Source organism: Mytilus californianus, unplaced genomic scaffold (genome assembly GCF_021869535.1).
Source record: "Mytilus californianus isolate M0D057914Y unplaced genomic scaffold, xbMytCali1.0.p SCAF_4, whole genome shotgun sequence".
Lineage (NCBI taxonomy): Eukaryota > Metazoa > Mollusca > Bivalvia > Mytilida > Mytilidae > Mytilus > Mytilus californianus.
The window spans coordinates 5,129,233-5,149,790 of NW_026262690.1; the positions used below are offsets into that span (position 1 = coordinate 5,129,233).

A 20,558-nucleotide genomic window follows, 5' to 3' on the forward strand; every position below is an offset into this window, starting at 1 on the left:
AGTTTTCCTAGTTGCCAGATACATGTATGATTATGTTCTTCACGTTAATGTGGATGAAGTTTTCCTAGTTGCCAGATACATGTATGATTTTGTTCTTCATGTTAATGTGTATGAAGTTTTCCTAGTTGCCAGATGATTTTGTTCTTCACGTTAATGTGTATGAAGTTTTCCTAGTTGCCAGATACATGTATGATTATGTTCTTCACGTTAATGTGTATGAAGTTTTCCTAGTTGCCAGATGATTTTGTTCTTCACGTTAATGTGTATGAAGTTTTCCTAGTTGCCAGATACATGTATGATTATGTTCTTCACGTTAATGTGTATGAAGTTTTCCTAGTTGCCAGATACATGTATGATTATGTTCTTCACGTTAATGTGTATGAAGTTTTCCTAGTTGCCAGATACATGTATGATTATGTTCTTCACGTTAATGTGTATGCAGTTTTCCTAGTTGCTAGATACATGTATGATTATGTTCTTCACGTTAATGTGTATAAAGTATTCCTAGTTGCCAGATACATGTATGATTATGTTCTTCACGTTAATGTGTATGAAGTTTTCCTAGTTGCCAGATACATGTATGATGATGTTCTTCACGTTAATGTGTTTGAAGTTTTCCTAGTTGCCAGATACATGTATGATTATGTTCTTCACGTTAATGTGTATAAAGTATTCCTAGTTGTCAGATACATGTATGATTATGTTCTTCACGTTAATGTGTATGAAGTTTTCCTAGTTGTCAGATACATGTATGATTATGTTCTTCACGTTAATGTGGATGAAGTTTTCCTAGTTGCCAGATACATGTATGATTATGTTCTTCACGTTAATGTGGATGAAGTTTTCCTAGTTGTCAGATACATGTATGATTTTGTTCTTCACGTTAATGTGTATGAAGTTTTCCTAGTTGCAAGATACATGTATGATTATGTTCTTCACGTTAATGTGTATGAAGTTTTCCTAGTTGCCAGGTACATGTATGAGTTTGTTCTTCACGTTAATGTGTATGAAGGTTTCCTAGTTGTCAGATACATGTATGATTTTGTTCTTCACATTAATGTGTTTGAAGTTTTCCTAGTTGCCAGATACATGTATGATTATGTTCATCACTTAATTGTGTATGAAGTTTTGTTCCACTTTTTCAGCAATTACAAATAGCTTCTAAAAATTGTTACAAAATTTATCATTGGTAAACTGAACTATGAACTATCAAGTTTCGATTTTCTGTTTCCACATTATTTGGGAAATATATTTCATTTTATTTAAAACCAAAGCAGGAGTATAATTTATCAGTAGCTCACACCACTGTACATTTGTTCATAAATGCTAATTGAATTTCATAGTTAGTCTCCTGAATGTTTAAATTAAAGTTTTACATGGAAATTGAAATAAAAGACCAGGGCTGAATGCATAAAACCACTTAAGTTAAGATATCCAATCATATTATTAATTTATCGTAGGACATGTAGAAAAATCCATCCGTTTGGAACAAATCTGAACTTAGTAGTTTTATGCATATAAGCCCAGGTTTCTACTATGGGCAGTTACAGTAACTTATTTAATAAGTATAATTCTTACACATTTAACACTCTCTATTACAGTTGTATCTTCTCCTTCTGAAGGATCTCACACTCATATAATAAAGAAAAAATTGCATCTAAATTAGGTTATTAATGATTTAAGATGTTGTAAGATTACATTTTGATTTAGTACAGTGATATTATGAGTTAAAATATCACTCGCACTTTGTAAAACAAGAACTCCTGTACAGAACGATACCATCTGAACTAAAGATCTTTTTGCAACTTTTATGATATAGTCAGAATTAGGTAGGCGTAAGCCAAGTGACAAATTTTGATGAAAATAACCTGTTCTATGTACCATAGACTTTTAAACATTTTTGTTTATACATGTATCTTTGCACTTTATATAGAGACCAGAAAGTGTTATTTGCTCTGAAGCAATTTTTGTGGTACTATCAAAACTCCACTATTATATAATTTTTACTGCATTTTGGTGATCTTTTTTTTTTCTTGTTTAAATTTTTGGTCAACTGTCACCATAGTGAGTGTTTTAAATGCAAATTTCCTTAATAAGATACATTATGATGTTCAAAACAGGAGACATGAAGAATTCTTTAAGAAATATGAAGAACTACAAAGGTGAGTATTGATAAAATTATTTTCTACAGAAAACCGACATATATTTAGATTACATTTGAAACATACATTTTTGTACAGAGTCAAAAAGCAAGAGATAGTTATGCTGTTTCGGGCGTCGGCAGCGTCATCAACAATGTATAAGTTTGTGATTAGGTCAATTTATTGGGAACCACTAGTGGTAGGACAATGATATTTGGTATGCAGTTGAATTAGCATTGGCACATCTCATTTCCATGGAGATTATTTGACCCCGCCCTCTCAGTCATGGTCTATTGACTTTGAAACTTTTGCTTAGTTTACATGTATTAGTTTGTGATTAGGTCAGTTTATGGGGAACCACTAGTGGTAGGTCAATGATATTTGGTATGCATATGTATTAGCATTGGCACATCTCATTTCCATGGAGATTATTTGGCCCTGTACCTTCAGTCATGGTTCATTGACTTTGAATATTTTGCATAACTTACATGATAAAGTATTGCGATTTTAATTTCAACATTTGCATTTTACTATCAAAATGACAAAAAGGCGAGCCATATCTCTGTGACAAAAGTTTATTTAATATATGTACATCATATATGTATAAATATAGTTTTTGCACAGAAAGATCAAAAATGGTTTTCATAGGAAATGCTCCAACTATTTGCTCTTTATTTCAATTTGTTGATTTATTGGAAAAGCAGAATTTAACTTTCAATTCATGAAAATAGTTTTTACAAATCCTTTTAAATTTTCAGGGAATCTGAAACTTTAAATACACAACTGGGATCTACTCTTCAACAACTGGAACCATTGAGGAAGGTCAGTATAAATTTTTTTGTGTGTGGAAACTATCACAAGATATAGACTGATTTCTTCACTTTCTGGAGATCATTTAAATAAACCCTGTATAATTTACTTATTAAAAAATTCTTAAAATATGGAAATTGAAAATTCTTTAATTAATCAATATGAATAGTAATTTGTTTCAAATCTGAGGCATAGAATAATAAGAATACTGCTTTTATCAAGAAGTCACTTCATAATCCTTTAAAACCAAGAACATTAGTTATATAAAATACATAGGTCATGTAATTTATAATTAATAGTGTTTTTTCTTCTATAGGCCAAGACCATCCTAGAAGTTGACAATAAACAGAAACAACAGGAAGTACAGTCTTTAAAAGATAGACTGGCTGGTTTAGAGGTAGGTTAAGGTTATCATGATTATGGTCAAACGAATATTACAGTTATTATATATACTGGCAATATGCATGCATTTAATTTTGGTTATTCGTAGAATGAATGCAAACAAATGTTGAGACTTGAATCAAGTAATAAAATTGAGAATGGAAATGGGGAATGTGTCAAAGAGACAACAACCCGACCATAGAGCAGACAACAGCCGAAGGCCACCAATGGGTCTTTGAGTTCTCAACCCTCCCCCTATACCTCTAGCCAATGTAGAAAAAAACAAACGTATAACAGTACGCACAGTAAAACTCAGTCACGATAGTAGAGGGGGTTTTATGTTTTTCGGTCTGTGCGTCCGTTCGTCTGTCCGTCCGTCCGTCTGTTCCGCTTCAGGTTAAAGTTTTTGGTCAAGGTAGTTTTTATACGCCCGTTTACGGGTCGTATTATCGTATACCATTGTCCGTCTGTCCGTCGTCAACATGTCGGACATTAACTCAAAAATGCTTTAACCAATTTGCATAAAACTATGGTGAATTGTTTATATCTATTGACGTGAGCTCCCTTTCGTTTTTTATTAAATTTAGATTTTACGTTTCTGAGTTATGGGGTTTTATTCATTAAAAAAAGGGGGATTTTCAAGTTTTCGGACAATAAGTCAAGAATGCTTTCACCAGCTTGCAAGAAATTGTGGTGAATTGTTTATATCTATTGACATGAGTTACCTTTCGATTTTTTAAATTTTAGATTTTACGTTTCCGAGTTACAGGGTTTTATTCATAAAAAAAGGGGGGGTTTTCCAGTTTTTGAACAAAAACTCAAAAATGCTTTCAGCAATTCTTATGAAACTTTGGTGAATTGTTTGTATTTATTGCTGTAAGCTCCCTTTAGAATTTTATAAATTTTACATTTTGCATTTCTGAGTTATGGGGTTTTATTCATTAAAAAAAGGGGTAATTTTCCAGTTTTCGGACAATAACTCAAAAATGCTGTCACAAATTCTCATGAAACTTTGGTGAATTGTTTATATCTATTGATGTAAGCTCTCTTTTTATTTTCATAAATTTCTAATATGACATTGAGAATTAATTGAACTTTATTTGTTTATAGTCTTGACAACAGATTTACTAAGTATTGCACAACAGCAAGAAATCTTTAATTGAATATAAATTCAATTCATATAACCAATTTCAAGATCTTTGACTACATTTATTCAGAAACCTATAATATGTCAAATATTTAATTACAATCCAAATTCAGACCTGAATCAAGCTTGAATATTGTGTCCATTTTTGCCCCAACTGTTCAGGGTTGGACCTCTGCAGGCGTATCTAGCTGCGCTCAGCGAAGCAGTTTATTGATGAAGTTGATGGACATATTCATGTTATGTCCCACCTACGATAGTAGTAGGGGCATTAGGTTTTCTGGTCTGTGCATCCGTTCGTTCGTCCATTCGTCTGTCCTTCTGTCCCGCTTCAGTTTAAAGTTTTTGGTCAAGGTAGTTTTTGATGAAGTTGAAGTACAATCAACTTGAAACTTAGTACACATGTTCCCTATGATATGATCTTTCTTATTTAAATGCCAAATTAGAGTTTTACAACATAAATGTGAAAATGATTTGCAAAAAGTATAAAACACTATTTTAATCAACTACTTTCAAGTTTTCACAGCTCATGTGCCCGAATGAAAAATGTGAAGCCTTTTGTCTTATTTCTTTTAATAAATACACTTACATAGATAGTTCCTATGTGTCTCCTGCAATGCCATCAGAATTCTATTCATACATATTGCTCCATGCAAGTCAGAAGTAAACACATTCAACATTGTGCAAAAGTCCAATTGTACTAGGTGGGGCTTTTAGAAAACGGGAGATTCAGGTTTGACTTGGTGTTTGGTGGATCAGACATTAAGTCCAAATACTGTGTAAGATTCTAGTTTTATAATTTCAGTTGACACTGCGGCAGTATGAAGAAATGAGTAGAGAGACATCCACTTATAAAGACAGATACGATGTATTAAAGAAAGAAAACCAGAAGAAAATACAGAACTTGGAAACAATGTAATTCAAATGATAAGTTTTATTCCAGAAATTTTATTCTTGAAAAGCATTTAAAATTATTAGTATCTCCAGCATTTATAAAGCAACACATACGTAACATCATGTCTTATGATGACAATATATAGATTATCTAACTAGATATTGTTTTTTTACAGTTTATAAGCTTTTAAGTTTTTATTTTGTTGAATGTTTTTCATTTATATACTTTATGCACATTGTTAGGGATTTGTTGTAAGGGAAAGGATACTGAAATGTACCAAAGTTATGGACATTATAAAATTTTAAAATTCAGTCCTCATGTAGTGCGGTTGGTATACTACATTGACCTTGTTTATCCTTGAGTCAATCTGTCCAAACTGAAAGAATTGAGGTTTATTTACAATCAGTATAAAAAAGACCTTGTTAATGTGATAGACCAATGAAACTAATTAGTCTTTATCAACATCAACATTAAAAGATGATAATCCTTATTTCATTTTAAAATTTTAAAATTGTAAGCCAAAAATTGAAGTTTCAAAGTAAGAATCAACATTGCAATCAATAATATTCTTTTTGTCAAAATTGATATCAAGAACGAGGTCAGCCTGAGAAAGATCCAGGTTAGAATCATTTCAACATAGCACAGGTCAGTTCGCTGCTCAGTCGTCTTCATGGCGGTTAGATATGCACATTCACCATACATATGAAGAGGGTGACCTCTTTTGATCTTTTAGATTTGGTCTTATCCTTAAATGTCTTACCAAATTGTCCCATTGTGACATTTCAATTGGCTGTTCATTAGGTCAATAATTACTTTCAAAGGTCATAACATAACCTTGGCAACGGATATTTGTGATTTCTTCAGTAACATACAAAACACTCACATGTTTCAGCTGAAAATATTCTTTTTGTCAAATTTGATTCCATTTTGAAGTGTACAAAAAGCTTAAATACTTTTGATTTAACAATAGTCTGTGTTTCTGACAAAATAGTGTAAAAATTTAGTGGAGCTTTGGAAATTGAAAATATTTTACTAGAATTTTCTTTTTACCATTGAACAACTTGTTAGAATTAGATATCGTTTAATATCAACTCTTGTCATTTAATTTCAATAATAATAATAATAAAATCAGCAAAGGCTTGGTTATTATTATTATATTGAAATTCAATAACTTGGATAAGCAATATCCAATTCTCACTCATTATGAAACCTATAGTTATGATTGCTTGTCTTTTAACATTTTTGTTTTCCTGAGTCAAGAGTAAAGATCTGAACAAAATCTCCTAGAAGAATCATTTGATTTAAAATTGATTATTAGTGCTTTTCAATCACTATTGTTAAAAAATTTATAATCAAAATTTCTTTTAAATTTTCAGAAACCAGAAAAATGAAGCACTGCTGAATAAACTGAGAGGTAAGATTCTACTTTTTGATTAACCAATCAGTTTTTAGCTCACATGGGACAGTATTAAGATGCCTTTTGGTGTGAGGATTCACTACGGCATATGTCTTGTGCCACTAAAATATCTGTTTTTATAATCCCCACCTACAATCATACATGTGAACCTCCCGACGGGAGTACAATAATCCCGTTTTCAGGGGTCTCCTCCCGTCCTCCCGTTGAAGAGAAAAAAATACTGTGTATGAAATATTTCATGAATGAAACTTCAGCCACCAAATCCAGTGTAACTAACATTACCTGAAGTTAAATTTTACTTGTAAATCAAAGAACATGCATAATTATATGGCTTCACTTACCAGCTTGGGTGTCACACATACTGGTAATCAACGATTTTTACCTCAGGCTAACTACCGTTGTGTAATAAAATCTAAAATAATTGAAATAAATTTTGGGTTACTTCCCTTGATTTATGCTGTTTAAAGTTATTTTCTTTTAAATAATGTAAATTGTTAAAAAAATATAAATGAAATATAAATTGAACAAATAATCATGTAAAAGAATGGTAATAAAATGATTTTAAATGTCTAAGGACGAAATAAAAAAATATTAATTGGGAAAGTATTTTTAAGTTCTATACTTCTTTTCAAGGCTTAAATTGAAATTTATATAATAAAGTATGACCATATTTTATATGATGATCCTGTTTATTAGCATGAAAAAATGTTGCAGAATAAAGATAAAAAAAAAGTTCAATCTGCAGTGATTGTTATTAACGAATAATGATAAAACAGAAGAGACAAAAAGTTGAATTAAAGAATGTTCTAAAAAAAAAAAGAATGTTAGTTTGAATAAAGATAAAGAAAATTTAACAGTACAAGGGTACTATAAACATATTACAATCGGATGGAAAGTTGAAAAAAAAACACTTTAAAAGACTATTTCCGCATCACACAGTTTATGACAAAATGATGTTGATAAAAAACCTCCTGATCTGAGTCCTAATCTCCTGACCAAAATTTCCAAATCTCCTGTTTTCCCATTTGTTTTTCTTTCAGTCCAGTATCAGGGTTAGAGTTTTGATTTAAGGTATTTTAAAGTGTTGGTTTAGGATATTTTGTGGTCACATCAAACTTAATACACATGTTGATGACGAAGTGAACAATTTAATATAAATGCCACATTCATTCAAAAAATTACAGGTAAAAAAGTAAAGAAATTATGTGGGACAATTGAGAAGTTTAAATGTTGGACAATTGGGAATTGTTTTGATAGCAACATATATGTGTAAGTGTATAGCAGATAATTACACGTAATCAATCAATGCCTTATAAGTTTTGAAATAAACATAAAATAGTTGATGTTTACATATTTTATTTTATTTTTGTAGTATTTTGTAAACTACTGTTTCAAATTAGAAACAATATAATACAAAAAATAGAAAAAATTAAACTGGAAACTTGATAGAATAAAAAATAGACCCACAATGCCCTTTAATTACTTTTATCTTTGTCATTTAAACTCTGGAAGATAGTTGTCTCATTGGCAATCATACAATCTCCTTATTTTTATATCCAATAATGTGAGTTGTAAATGAAATAATTTGTAAATTGAAAAATTAAAAGGCATCAAAGATAAAAAAATGGGAATAAAAAAATAGATAGAGATAAGAATATTGTCACATGTTATATCATTAGGGTCACTTGTTCTCATATTGACCAGTTTGCACTGATAATGAATTTTCATAATGAAAGAAAAAAAACGTCACACACTTCCTACTAAAGATAATCTGAAGAGACGAAATTATAACATTTTCTCCACAAAATGCTCAGGTGTCACCACACCAGGCGAAGATAGCGACATATTGCCCTTGAATTCTGAACTTTGCTCTACTGAAGCTTGAAGTAGAGGTTTAAGTCACCCTTGATTTTCAGTAAATTCCCCAATGTCGCCTCATGATTTTTGAAAAATTCTGGATCCGAATGCACATGATTCCGATATTCAATGGAATAAACATGTAACCATGGCTAAAGCTATCCTTGATTATGACACAGTTATTGCTTAATAGTCAAGTGTCAAACTTTATAACCTGTTAACCAGGTAAATTTCAGGGGACTGGCATTATCTGTTCATATCACATGGGCGCACTGCATTTGCACCAATTTTTTGTCTCACTTTGACGGAGTCAAAAAGCAAGAGATAGGTATGCTGTTTCTGGCGTTTGTGGCGTCATCAACAATGTATTAGTTTGTGATTAAATCAGTTTATGGGGAACCACTAGTGGTAGTTCAATGATATGTGGTATGCAGTTCTATAAGCATTGGCACATCTTCATTTCCATGGTGATTATTTGGCCTGCCCTGTCAGTCATGGTCTATTGACTTTGAAATTTTTGCTTAGTTTACATGTATAAGGTGCTTAGGTCAGTTATTGGGGAACCACTAGTGGTAGGTTAATGATATTTGGTATGCATACTTATTAGCATTGGAACATCTCATTTCCATGGAGATTGTTTGGTTCTGTACCTTCAGTCATGGTTCATTGACTTTGAATATTATGCATAACTTATATGTTAAAGTATTGCTATTTTAATTTCACCATTTGCATATTACTATCAAAATAACAAAAAGGCGAGACATATCTCTGTGTTAACTGTTATTTAAAAATGCATTATTTCATTTGTACCACAAGGATATATTTCATTTGTGCCAAAAATAAATATTGCTTTTGTACCATTTTATGACAAAAAAAGTTTCAATGCTTGTATCAAAAATAACCCCCCTGAAAAATTAAGTGAGTTCATACCCATTCCTCATTTAAAACTGAGAGTCACTTAGTGTTCATGTTCATACTTTACCGAAAAAGAGAGTGGTTGTCATGATGTGGTGATTTATGATGAATATGTTAAATTGTACAAACAAAATAATGTTTTAAAGTTCTGATTAAAAGTCTCTTTTCTATATATATATTTATTATTTATATTCAACTGTATTATTGGCGCAAATGAAATGTTTATTTTTGACGCGAATGAAATGTGCTTTGTAGTGCAAATAAAAAGACTTTTTTTGTGCAAATGAAATGCCTGTTGGCACAAAAGCAAAGCACAGTACATGTATCACATGACCCAATTTACTTAAGTTGAAAATTCAGGTTTATTTTATTAATTGCAATCTATTCTATAAATAAAAATGCATGAATGTACCTTCAAACTGGATATCTATTTCAAAAGTTAATAAATAAAAGAAGTATCTTGCAAACATTATCCATAAACACATGTATCAATGTTTGGTTACAACTTCCTGTTATGTAGGCGGGAAAATTTGGGGATCTCCTTGTTGACGTTGTAACCTCTATAGATCTAAAAATATATTTAGAATTGTTTTTATCTGGATCATGACAAATGAACATTTAGATTTTAATACTGTATTTAGTCTATATCTAGGCCCTCAATAAAAATTTCCAGATCAGACAAGAAAAATAGATGCACATTAAATTGAACAATAAAAGTTATCCCTCCCAAGCGACTGCTTGAAAAAAATTTGAGTTTTTTGTCATGTGAATTTCTCACTAGATATGAGTAGCATGATAACTATATTTGGTATATGGGTTCCTTGTAACGTCTACATGTCTGTCAGACAGGGTTCAACTGACCTCGACCTCATTTCATGGATCAGTGATCAAGGTTAAAGTTACATGATTAGGTTAGTTTCTCAAAACTATAAGCAGTAGGTCAACTCTATGTGGTGTATGGAATGACTGTAATGGGTACAAGTCAGTCTGGTAGGTTTCATCTGACCTTGACCTCTTTTTCATGGTTGATTGGTCAATGTTAAGATTTTGTGTTTTAGTCTGTTTTTCAAGTACTATAAGCAATATGTCAACTATATTTAGTGTATGGAATGATTGTAAGGTGTACATGTCTGTCCAGCAGGTTTCATCTGACCTTGACCTCATTTTTATGGTTCATTGGTCAATGCTAATTTTTTGTCTCGCCTTGACGAAGACATAGGTATGCTGTTTCGAGCGGCGGCGGCAGCGTCAACAATGTGCTTCGTTTACATGTATTAGTTTGTGATTAGGTCTAGTTCATGGTGAACCACTAGTGGTAGGTCAATGATATTTGGTATGCAGTTGTATTAGCATTGGCACATCTCATTACCATGGAGATTATTTGGCCCCGCCCCCTCAGTCAAGGTCTATTGACTTTGAAACTTTGCTTCGTTTACATGTATTAGTTTGTGATTAGGTCTAGTTCATGGTGAACCACTAGTGGTAGGTCAATGATATATGGTATGCAGTTGTATTAGCATTGGCACATCTCATTACCATGGAGATTATTTGGCCCCGCTCCCTCAGTCAAGGTCTATTGACTTTGAAATTTTGCTTCGTTTGCATGTATTAGTTTGTGATTAGGTCTAGTTCATGGTGAACCACTAGTGGTAGGTCAATGATATTTGGTATGCAGTTGTATTAGCATTGGCACATCTCATTACCATGGAGATTATTTGGCCCCGCCGCCTCAGTCAAGGTCTATTGACTTTGAAACTTTGCTTTGTTTACATGTATTAGTTTGTGATTAGGTCAGTTTATGGGGAACCACTAGTGGTTGGTCAATGATATTTGGTATGCAGTTGTATAAGCATTGGCACATCTCATTTCCATGGAGATTATTTGGCCCCTCCCCCTCATGATGGTCTATTGACTTTGAAACGTTTGCTTCGTTTTCATGTATTAGTTTGTGATTAGGTCAGTTCAAGGGGAACCGTTAGTGGTAGGTCAATGATAATTGGTATGCAGTTGTATAAGCATTAGCACATCTCATTTCTATGGAGAATATTTGGTCCCGCCCCCCCCAGTCATGGTCTATTGACTTTGAAACTTTTGCTTAGTTTACATGTATTAGTTTGTGATTAGATCAGTTTAAGATGAACCGCTAATGTTAAGTCAATGATATTTGGTATGCAAATGTATTGGCATTTGCAAGTCTCGTTTCCATGGATTATATAGCCCCACCCCCTCATCATGGTTCATTGATTTTGAAATTTTTACATAGTTTACAAGTCAATGTTTGTGTTTAGGTTTGTTGAAAGGGAACGACTTATGATAAGTCTATGGTATTTGGTATGCAGTTGTATTACCATTGGCACATCTCATTTCCATGGAGATTGTTTTGCCATGTACCTTCAGTCATGGTCCATTGACCTTGAATATTTGCATAACTTACATGTTAAAGTATTGCTATTTTAATTTCAACATTTGCATTATCAAAAGTACAAAAAGGCGAGACATATCTCTGTGTTAACAGTTTATTTGTGTTTTGGTCTGTTTTTCAGATACTATAATCAATAGGTCAACTATATTTGGTGTATGGAATGATTGTAAGGTGTAAGTGTCTGTCTGGAAGGTATCATCTGACCTTGACCTCATTTTCATGGTTCATTGTTCAATGTTAAGTTTTTTTTGTTTTGGTCTGTTGGTCAGTTATCATAAGCAATAGATTAACTATATTTTGGGTATAAAAAAAATGTAAGGTGTATATGTCTGTCTGACAGGATTTATCTGACCTGAGTTTCTGTGATGCTTTAAGTAAAACCTTTATCTGTTTTTCAAGTACTATAATCAATAGGTCAACTATATTTGGTGTATGGAATGATTGTAAGGTGTAAGTGTCTGTCTGAAAGGTATCATCTGACCTTGACCTCATTTTCATGGTTCATTGTTCAATGTTAAGTTTTTTTTGTTTTGGTCTGTTGGTCAGTTATCATAAGCAATAGATTAACTATATTTTGGGTATAAAAAAAATGTAAGGTGTATATGTCTGTCTGACAGGATTTATCTGACCTGAGTTTCTGTGATGCTTTAAGTAAAACCTTTATCTGTTTTTCAAGTACTATAATCAATAGGTCAACTATATTTGGTGTATGGAATGATTGTAAGGTGTAAGTGTCTGTCTGAAAGGTATCATCTGACCTTGACCTCATTTTCATGGTTCATTGTTCAATGTTAAGTTTTTTTTGTTTTGGTCTGTTGGTCAGTTATCATATGCAATAGATTAACTATATTTTGGGTATAAAAAAAATGTAAGGTGTATATGTCTGTCTGACAGGATTTATCTGACCTGAGTTTCTGTGATGCTTTAAGTAAAACCTTTATCTGTTTTTCAAGTACTATAATCAATAGGTCAACTATATTTGGTGTATGGAATGATTGTAAGGTGTAAGTGTCTGTCTGAAAGGTATCATCTGACCTTGACCTCATTTTCATGGTTCATTGTTCAATGTTAAGTTTTTTTTGTTTTGGTCTGTTGGTCAGTTATCATAAGCAATAGATTAACTATATTTTGGGTATAAAAAAAATGTAAGGTGTATATGTCTGTCTGACAGGATTTATCTGACCTGAGTTTCTGTGATGCTTTAAGTAAAACCTTTATCTGTTTTTCAAGTACTATAATCAATAGGTAAACTATATTTGGTGTATGGAATGATTGTAAGGTGTAAGTGTCTGTCTGAAAGGTATCATCTGACCTTGACCTCATTTTCATGGTTCATTGTTCAATGTTAAGTTTTTTTTGTTTTGGTCTGTTGGTCAGTTATCATAAGCAATAGATTAACTATATTTTGGGTATAAAAAAAATGTAAGGTGTATATGTCTGTCTGACAGGATTTATCTGACCTGAGTTTCTGTGATGCTTTAAGTAAAACCTTTATCTGTTTTTCAAGTACTATAATCAATAGGTCAACTATATTTGGTGTATGGAATGATTGTAAGGTGTAAGTGTCTGTCTGAAAGGTATCATCTGACCTTGACCTCATTTTCATGGTTCATTGTTCAATGTTAAGTTTTTTTTGTTTTGGTCTGTTGGTTATCATAAGCAATAGATTAACTATATTTTGGGTATAAAAAAAATGTAAGGTGTATATGTCTGTCTGACAGGATTTATCTGACCTGAGTTTCTGTGATGCTTTAAGTAAAACCTTTATCTTTAAGACTTTCAACATAAAATCAATGGTCAGTAAAGAAGGCAAGACATTTCAGCTTGTGCACTCTTGTTAAATTTTTATTTAAATTTTTTTTGGAAGAGGGGAGGTGGTCCTAGGTTCTTGCTTTATGTATGTTATTAAGCACAATTGTGGGCAAACCTAAACAGAGATTGGTTTTAAAAAGGCTTTGAGATGCAGCAAAATTTGATCAATGAATTATTTTTCAATTCCTTCATTAATTCATTCAGACCACAAGCGAAGGAAATAACACGTTAACAGTTGCCACACAAAGGGCTCCTAAAAATAACAAGACGGTATAGATGCTGGTAAATTTAGTTTATAAAAAGTATTAAGACATTCCTTCATTTTTCCCTGAAGTTTCCCTGTTTGGCTGCCAGGGAGAAGTCACTTCTCCCTAAAATTTTGAAGTGTGGTGACCTCTGAATGCTAATTTTGTAATTGCGAAAATGAAACCTTGAAACATTTACTGTTATTCTAACAAACTTCAGTTCTTTAGAGAATATATTGAAGAATTTATTAGAATAAAAATATGTACATGTTGTAAGAGAAATAAATTGCTTGTTTATAAGATACCCTGTGAACTTTTCCCAACCATCTATTCATATGCATATTCAGTTTGGCTATTTAGTAAAATTTTAATTCCATTGGTATGAGGCCTCACCCTCTTGCTACTTAAATTTGGTAAATTTTAATTCAAGTTAACAAAATAGCTTAAACTTATGTGTATTGGCATGTGTTAAGAGGACTTGTTAAAGATAAAGAAAAGAAAATTCAATACAAATCAGTACAGAAAGAGTACTTAACTCTTTAAGTACAGTATACTGTAAAATCAGAAATTTTTGCAATGTTTTTATTATTAAAAAAGTTGCAACTGGATAGGTTTTGCAAAAATATTAAGTTGCATTTAAAATTTTGAAAGCATTATTTGTAAGCACATATTTTAAAAATATCAAATTGACAATAATTAACCTCACATGTTTGTCCATTGTTAAACAATTGCAACAATAAATTCTTGCACAAGGGCTTCACTAAACAGATAAGTATAACTAACAAAATAGATAAAAGACATTGAAGTACCCATCTAAGAGTACTCTCAGTTATTGAAAGCTAGTTCAAAGCCCAATTTCAACTAATAAATAGACCATATTTTTCTTATACTAAAATTTATCTGAGAAAAGCTTGACTCTATACAATGCTAATATATAAGAATAGACTGGATGACCAGATTAAAATGTTAATAACTGGATAGTAATATATAAGGTAGAGTTTTATTGTCTCGCCTGCAACGAAAGTCGCAGTTTGCGAGACATAAGGATTACAATCCGGTGGGGGCAACGGCGGCGTAAACTATTTGTATTAAGCTTTATATTTCAGAGGGTAGAAGACTTGGATGCTTCATACCTAGTATACAGATGCCTTATGTTACAAAGTTTCTATCTGTCATATGTCTGTTGTCCTTGAACTTAACCTCATTTTCATGGTTCAGCAACTGCTTGAAAAAAATCAGGAGTTTTAATGTCCCTGCCGCGCTGGAGGGGGCATTAAGTATTATCCTTGTCCTTCTGTCCGTACATCCGTACATCCCAAAAGTAGATTCCATTCTCTAACTTTAGTTTGCCTCAACCAAATGTTATGAAACTTATACACAATGCTTATTACCACAAAACACAGATCAAATTTGAATTTTGGCCGTTTCACTTTTACTGTTCTTGAATTATGTCCCTTTATAAACATAAAAATTGCTGAATTTTTTGTTTTTATAAAGTTAAATGCAAGTGGAGGCATCATCTGTGTACCATGGACACATTCTCCATTTATCTTGTTGTGTGAAATCCTCATTTATTATAAGTAATAGGATAACTATATTTGGTATATAAGTTCCTTGCAAAGACTACATGTCCGTCAAATAGGATTCACTTGACCTCGACCTCATTTCATGGATCAGTGATCTATGTTAAGTTATTGTGTTTTGGTCTTTTTTAATACTATAAGCAATAGGTCAATTATATTTGGTCAAAGGCATGATTATAAGTTTTAAATGTCTGTCTGGCAGGTTTCATTTGTCCTTGACCTCATTTTCATGGTTTATGGTCATTGTTAAGTTTTCATGGTTTTGTCTGTTTCTTGTATACTATAAGCAATCTTAGGCCACAGACCACAATTAATTCCCCCTATTAGTTCTTCATGTTCTATATAACGTTTTGTCGCATTAAAAAAAATTTACCTGTTTTTTTTTTGTCAAATATTTTGTGTGTGTAATGTACAGTATAAGTCCAAAAATATATCCAAGTTTCAGAAAAATTGAATGTTTACATCTTACAAATTTAGCCAATACACATCCATACCCCTATGGACAAGTCAAGAGATGTTCCGAAAACTGTAAATGTTACCTTTTTGCACCTGGCCTAATCACTCTTTCCATATCAAATTCAGTTAAAATGAAACATCCAAAATTTTATTTCAGCTCTCTTCTTTCATTTCCACCTTATAAAAACTAAGAAATATATGAGAAAAGGAAAGAAAAAAATAAAGAAAAAATACACACACTTTAATTAAAGGGAACTATATTCGTGGACAACGAAAAGCGGGATCATTAATTGTGGTCTGGGGCCTATCAGGGGTCAAGAACTTGACCAATTCCAATAAAACTTGGCATGATTTAAGCTTAGAGTATTGTGAGACAGTTTACCCAGTTTCAAAGCCATATGATATCAATCATAGAAAATGTGGCCTTTTTTATATCTGATCTTTGGTTGCTGAATTGTGACGTTGAAAAAGAACAATTTCAACTATCAAAGTTTGGCTTCAAAAACAAACAAAAAACAAAAATGTGCACTTTTTAATGTCTCTATGTATAAGATATTATTTATTTAAAGTAATAGATAGTATACTGAATGTATCAGACTTATAAAAATTGGCAAACAGTTAATCTTATATGAGCCTGTGCCAAAAAATAGAGGTTTTCAAATGAAGCGAGGCCTTATATGAAATGTAATATTTTCCACTTACAACAATTTTCTGAAGTTGTTAAGTTAAAAAAAAACCTTCTGCATATCATAAATGTACTTTTCATGGAAATATAAGTTTCAAATAGCATAACACATGAGGATGACATGGTCTTAAGCAATGTCAAGCTTAAAAAAACAAGTTGTCAGTTTAGGTCATTCCCCTTATTTCCATATTAAAAAGTATATAAATGATATGGGAGATGGAAATATGCTTCTTTTTGCTCAAATCCTTGCTTAGATATGATGAAACATGAAGCCTGGATAAAACAAGACTGTTGCTTTCAACTATATATGTAGACAGTATGGTCTGATGCAAAGTTTATTCACTTTACTGTTTAAAACCTGCATGAAATTTCAGCCTCAAAAGGCCAATATTTTAACCACTAGCTATCCAACAGAAGAAATTAAAGGTACTCAGTAAAACAACTAGTAATAAGTGCTTTTGATACAGATTCAGTGAAATCTGTTGAAAGGAATTCAACTTTTATGTGCATAGAACCTCACATTTCACTTGCTTCGTACGGACTGTTAGACTTTGACCATTAAAACAGCACATTTTGCACACTTTGTATGTTTTTATCTACTTTTCTTTCTGTTCAGAGTTCCTAATTGAGTAAAACATCTAAATTAAATACCACAATGACAAATAGAAAATCATAAAAATGTGTCAGAGAGAAAGTAAGCATGCTACTTTTGTAAAAATATTGAAACAAGTGAAAAAGCTACATTTTGAGCATATTAGCTGAAAAGTGACTTTTTTACAAAATTTCTATCTAATAAAGGTGGAAATCATTTATTCTCATGTAGTTTGACAAATTAATTCCAATAGATCATTCAGAGAAGTTGTCAAAGTACAAATTCAAAATTTGCTGAAATGCACCTCTTAGGCCACAGACCAGAATTAATTCCACCTATTAGTTCTTTATAATGTTTTGTCGCTTTAAAAAAAATTACCTGTATTTTTGTCAAATCTTTTGTGTGTGTAATGTACAGTACAAGTCCAAAAATATATCCAAGTTTCAGAAAAATTGAATGTTTACATCTTACAAATTTAGCCAATACACATCCATACCCCTATGGACAAGTCAAGAGATGTTCCGAAAACTGTAAATGTTACCTTTTTATACGACCGCAAAAATAAAAAAAATTTTGTTCGTATATTGGTATCATGTTGTCGTCGTCGTCAGCGTCGTCCGAAGACAGACGGTTTCCGGATAATAAATTTAGTATAAGTAAATAGAAATCAATAAAATTTTAACACAAGGTTTATAACCACTAAAGGAAGGTTGGGATTGATTTTGGGGGTTATGGTCCCAACTGTTTAGGAATTAGGGGCCAAAAAAGGGGCCCAAATAAGCATTTTTGTAGTTTCCAGACAATAACTTGTGTTAAAGTGTATGAATCTCTCTGAAATTATACCACAAACTTCCATACAACAAAGGGATGGTTAGGATTGACTTTGGGGAGTTATGGCTCAAACCATTTAGTAATTAGGGGCAAAAAAAGGGGAAAAACAAGGGTTTTCTGGTTAAAGGACAATTGAGACAATTTAAAAGCAGTGTAAGGGAGGTAATCCAATTCAAATTAAAGAACAGCTTGATTACCTCCCTTACACTGCTTGTAAATTATGTATTAAGAAATGATGATTGTATTGAGGTGATTAGCTGTCAATTTATTTTTAGCAGTTACTATTAATTAATATTAATTTTAGCCATGACTATGTATGTCATTTTATATTTTAAAACTTTTATGATGTATTTAAATGGGTAATTTTGGTTGCAAACTGCATTAGAAATTTGAATTGAGATACTGACCATATCTTGAGGGAAAGATTTTTTTTGGGGAATAAGGGAAAGGGGGGAGGTGAAAAAAATTGGAGGGGGGGCAATTTTTCTCATTTCAGATTTCAGAAATTAAAAGAAAATTTCTTTAAATATCTTTTTTGGGGGGTTAATATTCAACAGCATAGTGTATTGCACAAAAGCAAAAAACTGGGGTAAAATATTTTTGTTTTGGTAGAGGAGGGGGGGGGAGTCAATTCGCAACAGCATAGTGTATTGCACAAAAGCAATAAATTGAATATAAATTCAAATCATATAACCAATTTGAAGTTCTTTGACTACAGTTATTCTGTGTCAAAAATTTAGTTACAATCCAAATTCAGACCTGTATCAAGCGTGAATATTGTGTCCATTTTGGCCCAACTTTTCAGGGTTGGACATCTGCGGTCGTATCCAGCTGCGCTCAGCGAAGCAATTTATTGCACCTGGCCTAATCGCTATTTCCATATCAAAATCAGTTGAAATAAAACTTCCAAAAATTTATTTCAGCTCTCTTCTTTCATTTCCACCTTATAAAAACTAAGAAATGTATGAGAAAAGGAAAGAAAAAAAATAAAGAAAAAATACACTTTAATTAAAGGGAACTATATTCGTGGACAACGTAAAGCGGGATTATTAATTATGGTCTGGGGCCAATAGGTCAATATGTTTGGTGTATGATATGATTGTAAGGTGTACATGTCTGTCTGGCAGGGTTTATCTGACCTTGACCTTATTTTCATGGATCTTTGATAATTTTAAGTTTATGTGAAACTTATAATAAAACTTTATCTTAAGAACTATCAACATAAAACCAATCATGGTTAGTTAAGCATTTCAATGTGTGCCCTCTTGTGTTGATTGTAATGTATAACATATATTGCACAGTAGCTTGTGTGTTTTTATCTGGAAGGACGTAACCCATATGACCTTCTTCATTGAAGGTCTTACACTGTTTTTACACTTAAAAATTAGTCTCAGCCACATGCAACTTTTTGTTTTGTTTTACATCAGTTGGCAAATATTTCATGCATATTTATTAAAAGAACATTTGTTGGTAGGATCTGTGAAGTGTGTCACCTGAAGGTGGGTTGCATGAAACAGTTATTTGAATCTCATTTGAAAAAAAGACATATATGAAGGCTGATCAAAAGATCATCTCTAGTTGTTGATTGGCTAGATTTTTTTATATAATGTATGATGCCAAAACATGTTTCTGGAATAACTTTCATCAGGTATGCTCATGGCCAAAAGTTTGAATGCAGATAGACCGGCACGGGCATAAGCTACTCATGACCAAAAGTTTGAATGCAGATAGATTGGCACGGGCTCAAGCTACTCATGACTGAAAGTTTGAATGCTGAGAGACCGGCACAGGCCTAAGCTGCACATGGCCAAAGTTTGGATGCAGAGAGACTGTCAGGAACCCAAGATGCTCATGGCTAAAAGTTTGAATGCAGAGAGACCAGCAGGGGCCCAAGCTGCACATGGCCAAAGTTTGGATGCAGAGAGACTGTCAGGGATGCAAGCTGCTCATGGCTAAAAGTTTGAATGCAGAGAGACCAGCAGGGGCCCAAGCTGCTCATGGCCAAAAGTTTCAATGCAGAGAGACCAGCACAAGCCCAAGCTGCTCATGGCCAAAAGTTTGAAAGCAGAGAGACCAGCACAGGCCCAAACTGCTCATGGCCAAAAGTTTGCAAGCTGCGAGACCAGCATGGGCCCAAACTGATCATGACCAAAAGTTTGAAAGCATAGAGACCAGCACGGGCCCGAGCTGCTCATGGCCAAAAGTTGAAAAGCAGAGAGACCGGCACGGGCCCAAACTGTTCATGGCCAAAAGTTTGAATGCAGAGAGACCAGTACAGGCCCAAGCTGCCATGATTTAACTTCCAAATCAGAGCTGAAGTGATTGTACATACATAAGAAGTTCACATAAACATAACTCTATACCATGAAGCT

At 32.6% G+C, this 20,558-nt stretch overlaps 1 protein-coding gene across 1 annotated transcript in view; it reads left to right on the top strand.

Annotated features, from left to right (window-relative positions):
* LOC127739379 (putative leucine-rich repeat-containing protein DDB_G0290503) overlaps positions 1-20,558 on the top strand; it is a 58,262-nt gene that overhangs the window by 7,626 nt on the left and 30,078 nt on the right. The window contains exons 4-8 of the mRNA XM_052251076.1: positions 2,102-2,162; positions 2,900-2,963; positions 3,268-3,348; positions 5,282-5,391; positions 6,748-6,785. Of these exons, the coding sequence (XP_052107036.1) occupies positions 2,102-2,162; positions 2,900-2,963; positions 3,268-3,348; positions 5,282-5,391; positions 6,748-6,785 (354 nt within the window). The remainder of the gene's footprint in view (positions 1-2,101; positions 2,163-2,899; positions 2,964-3,267; positions 3,349-5,281; positions 5,392-6,747; positions 6,786-20,558) is intronic.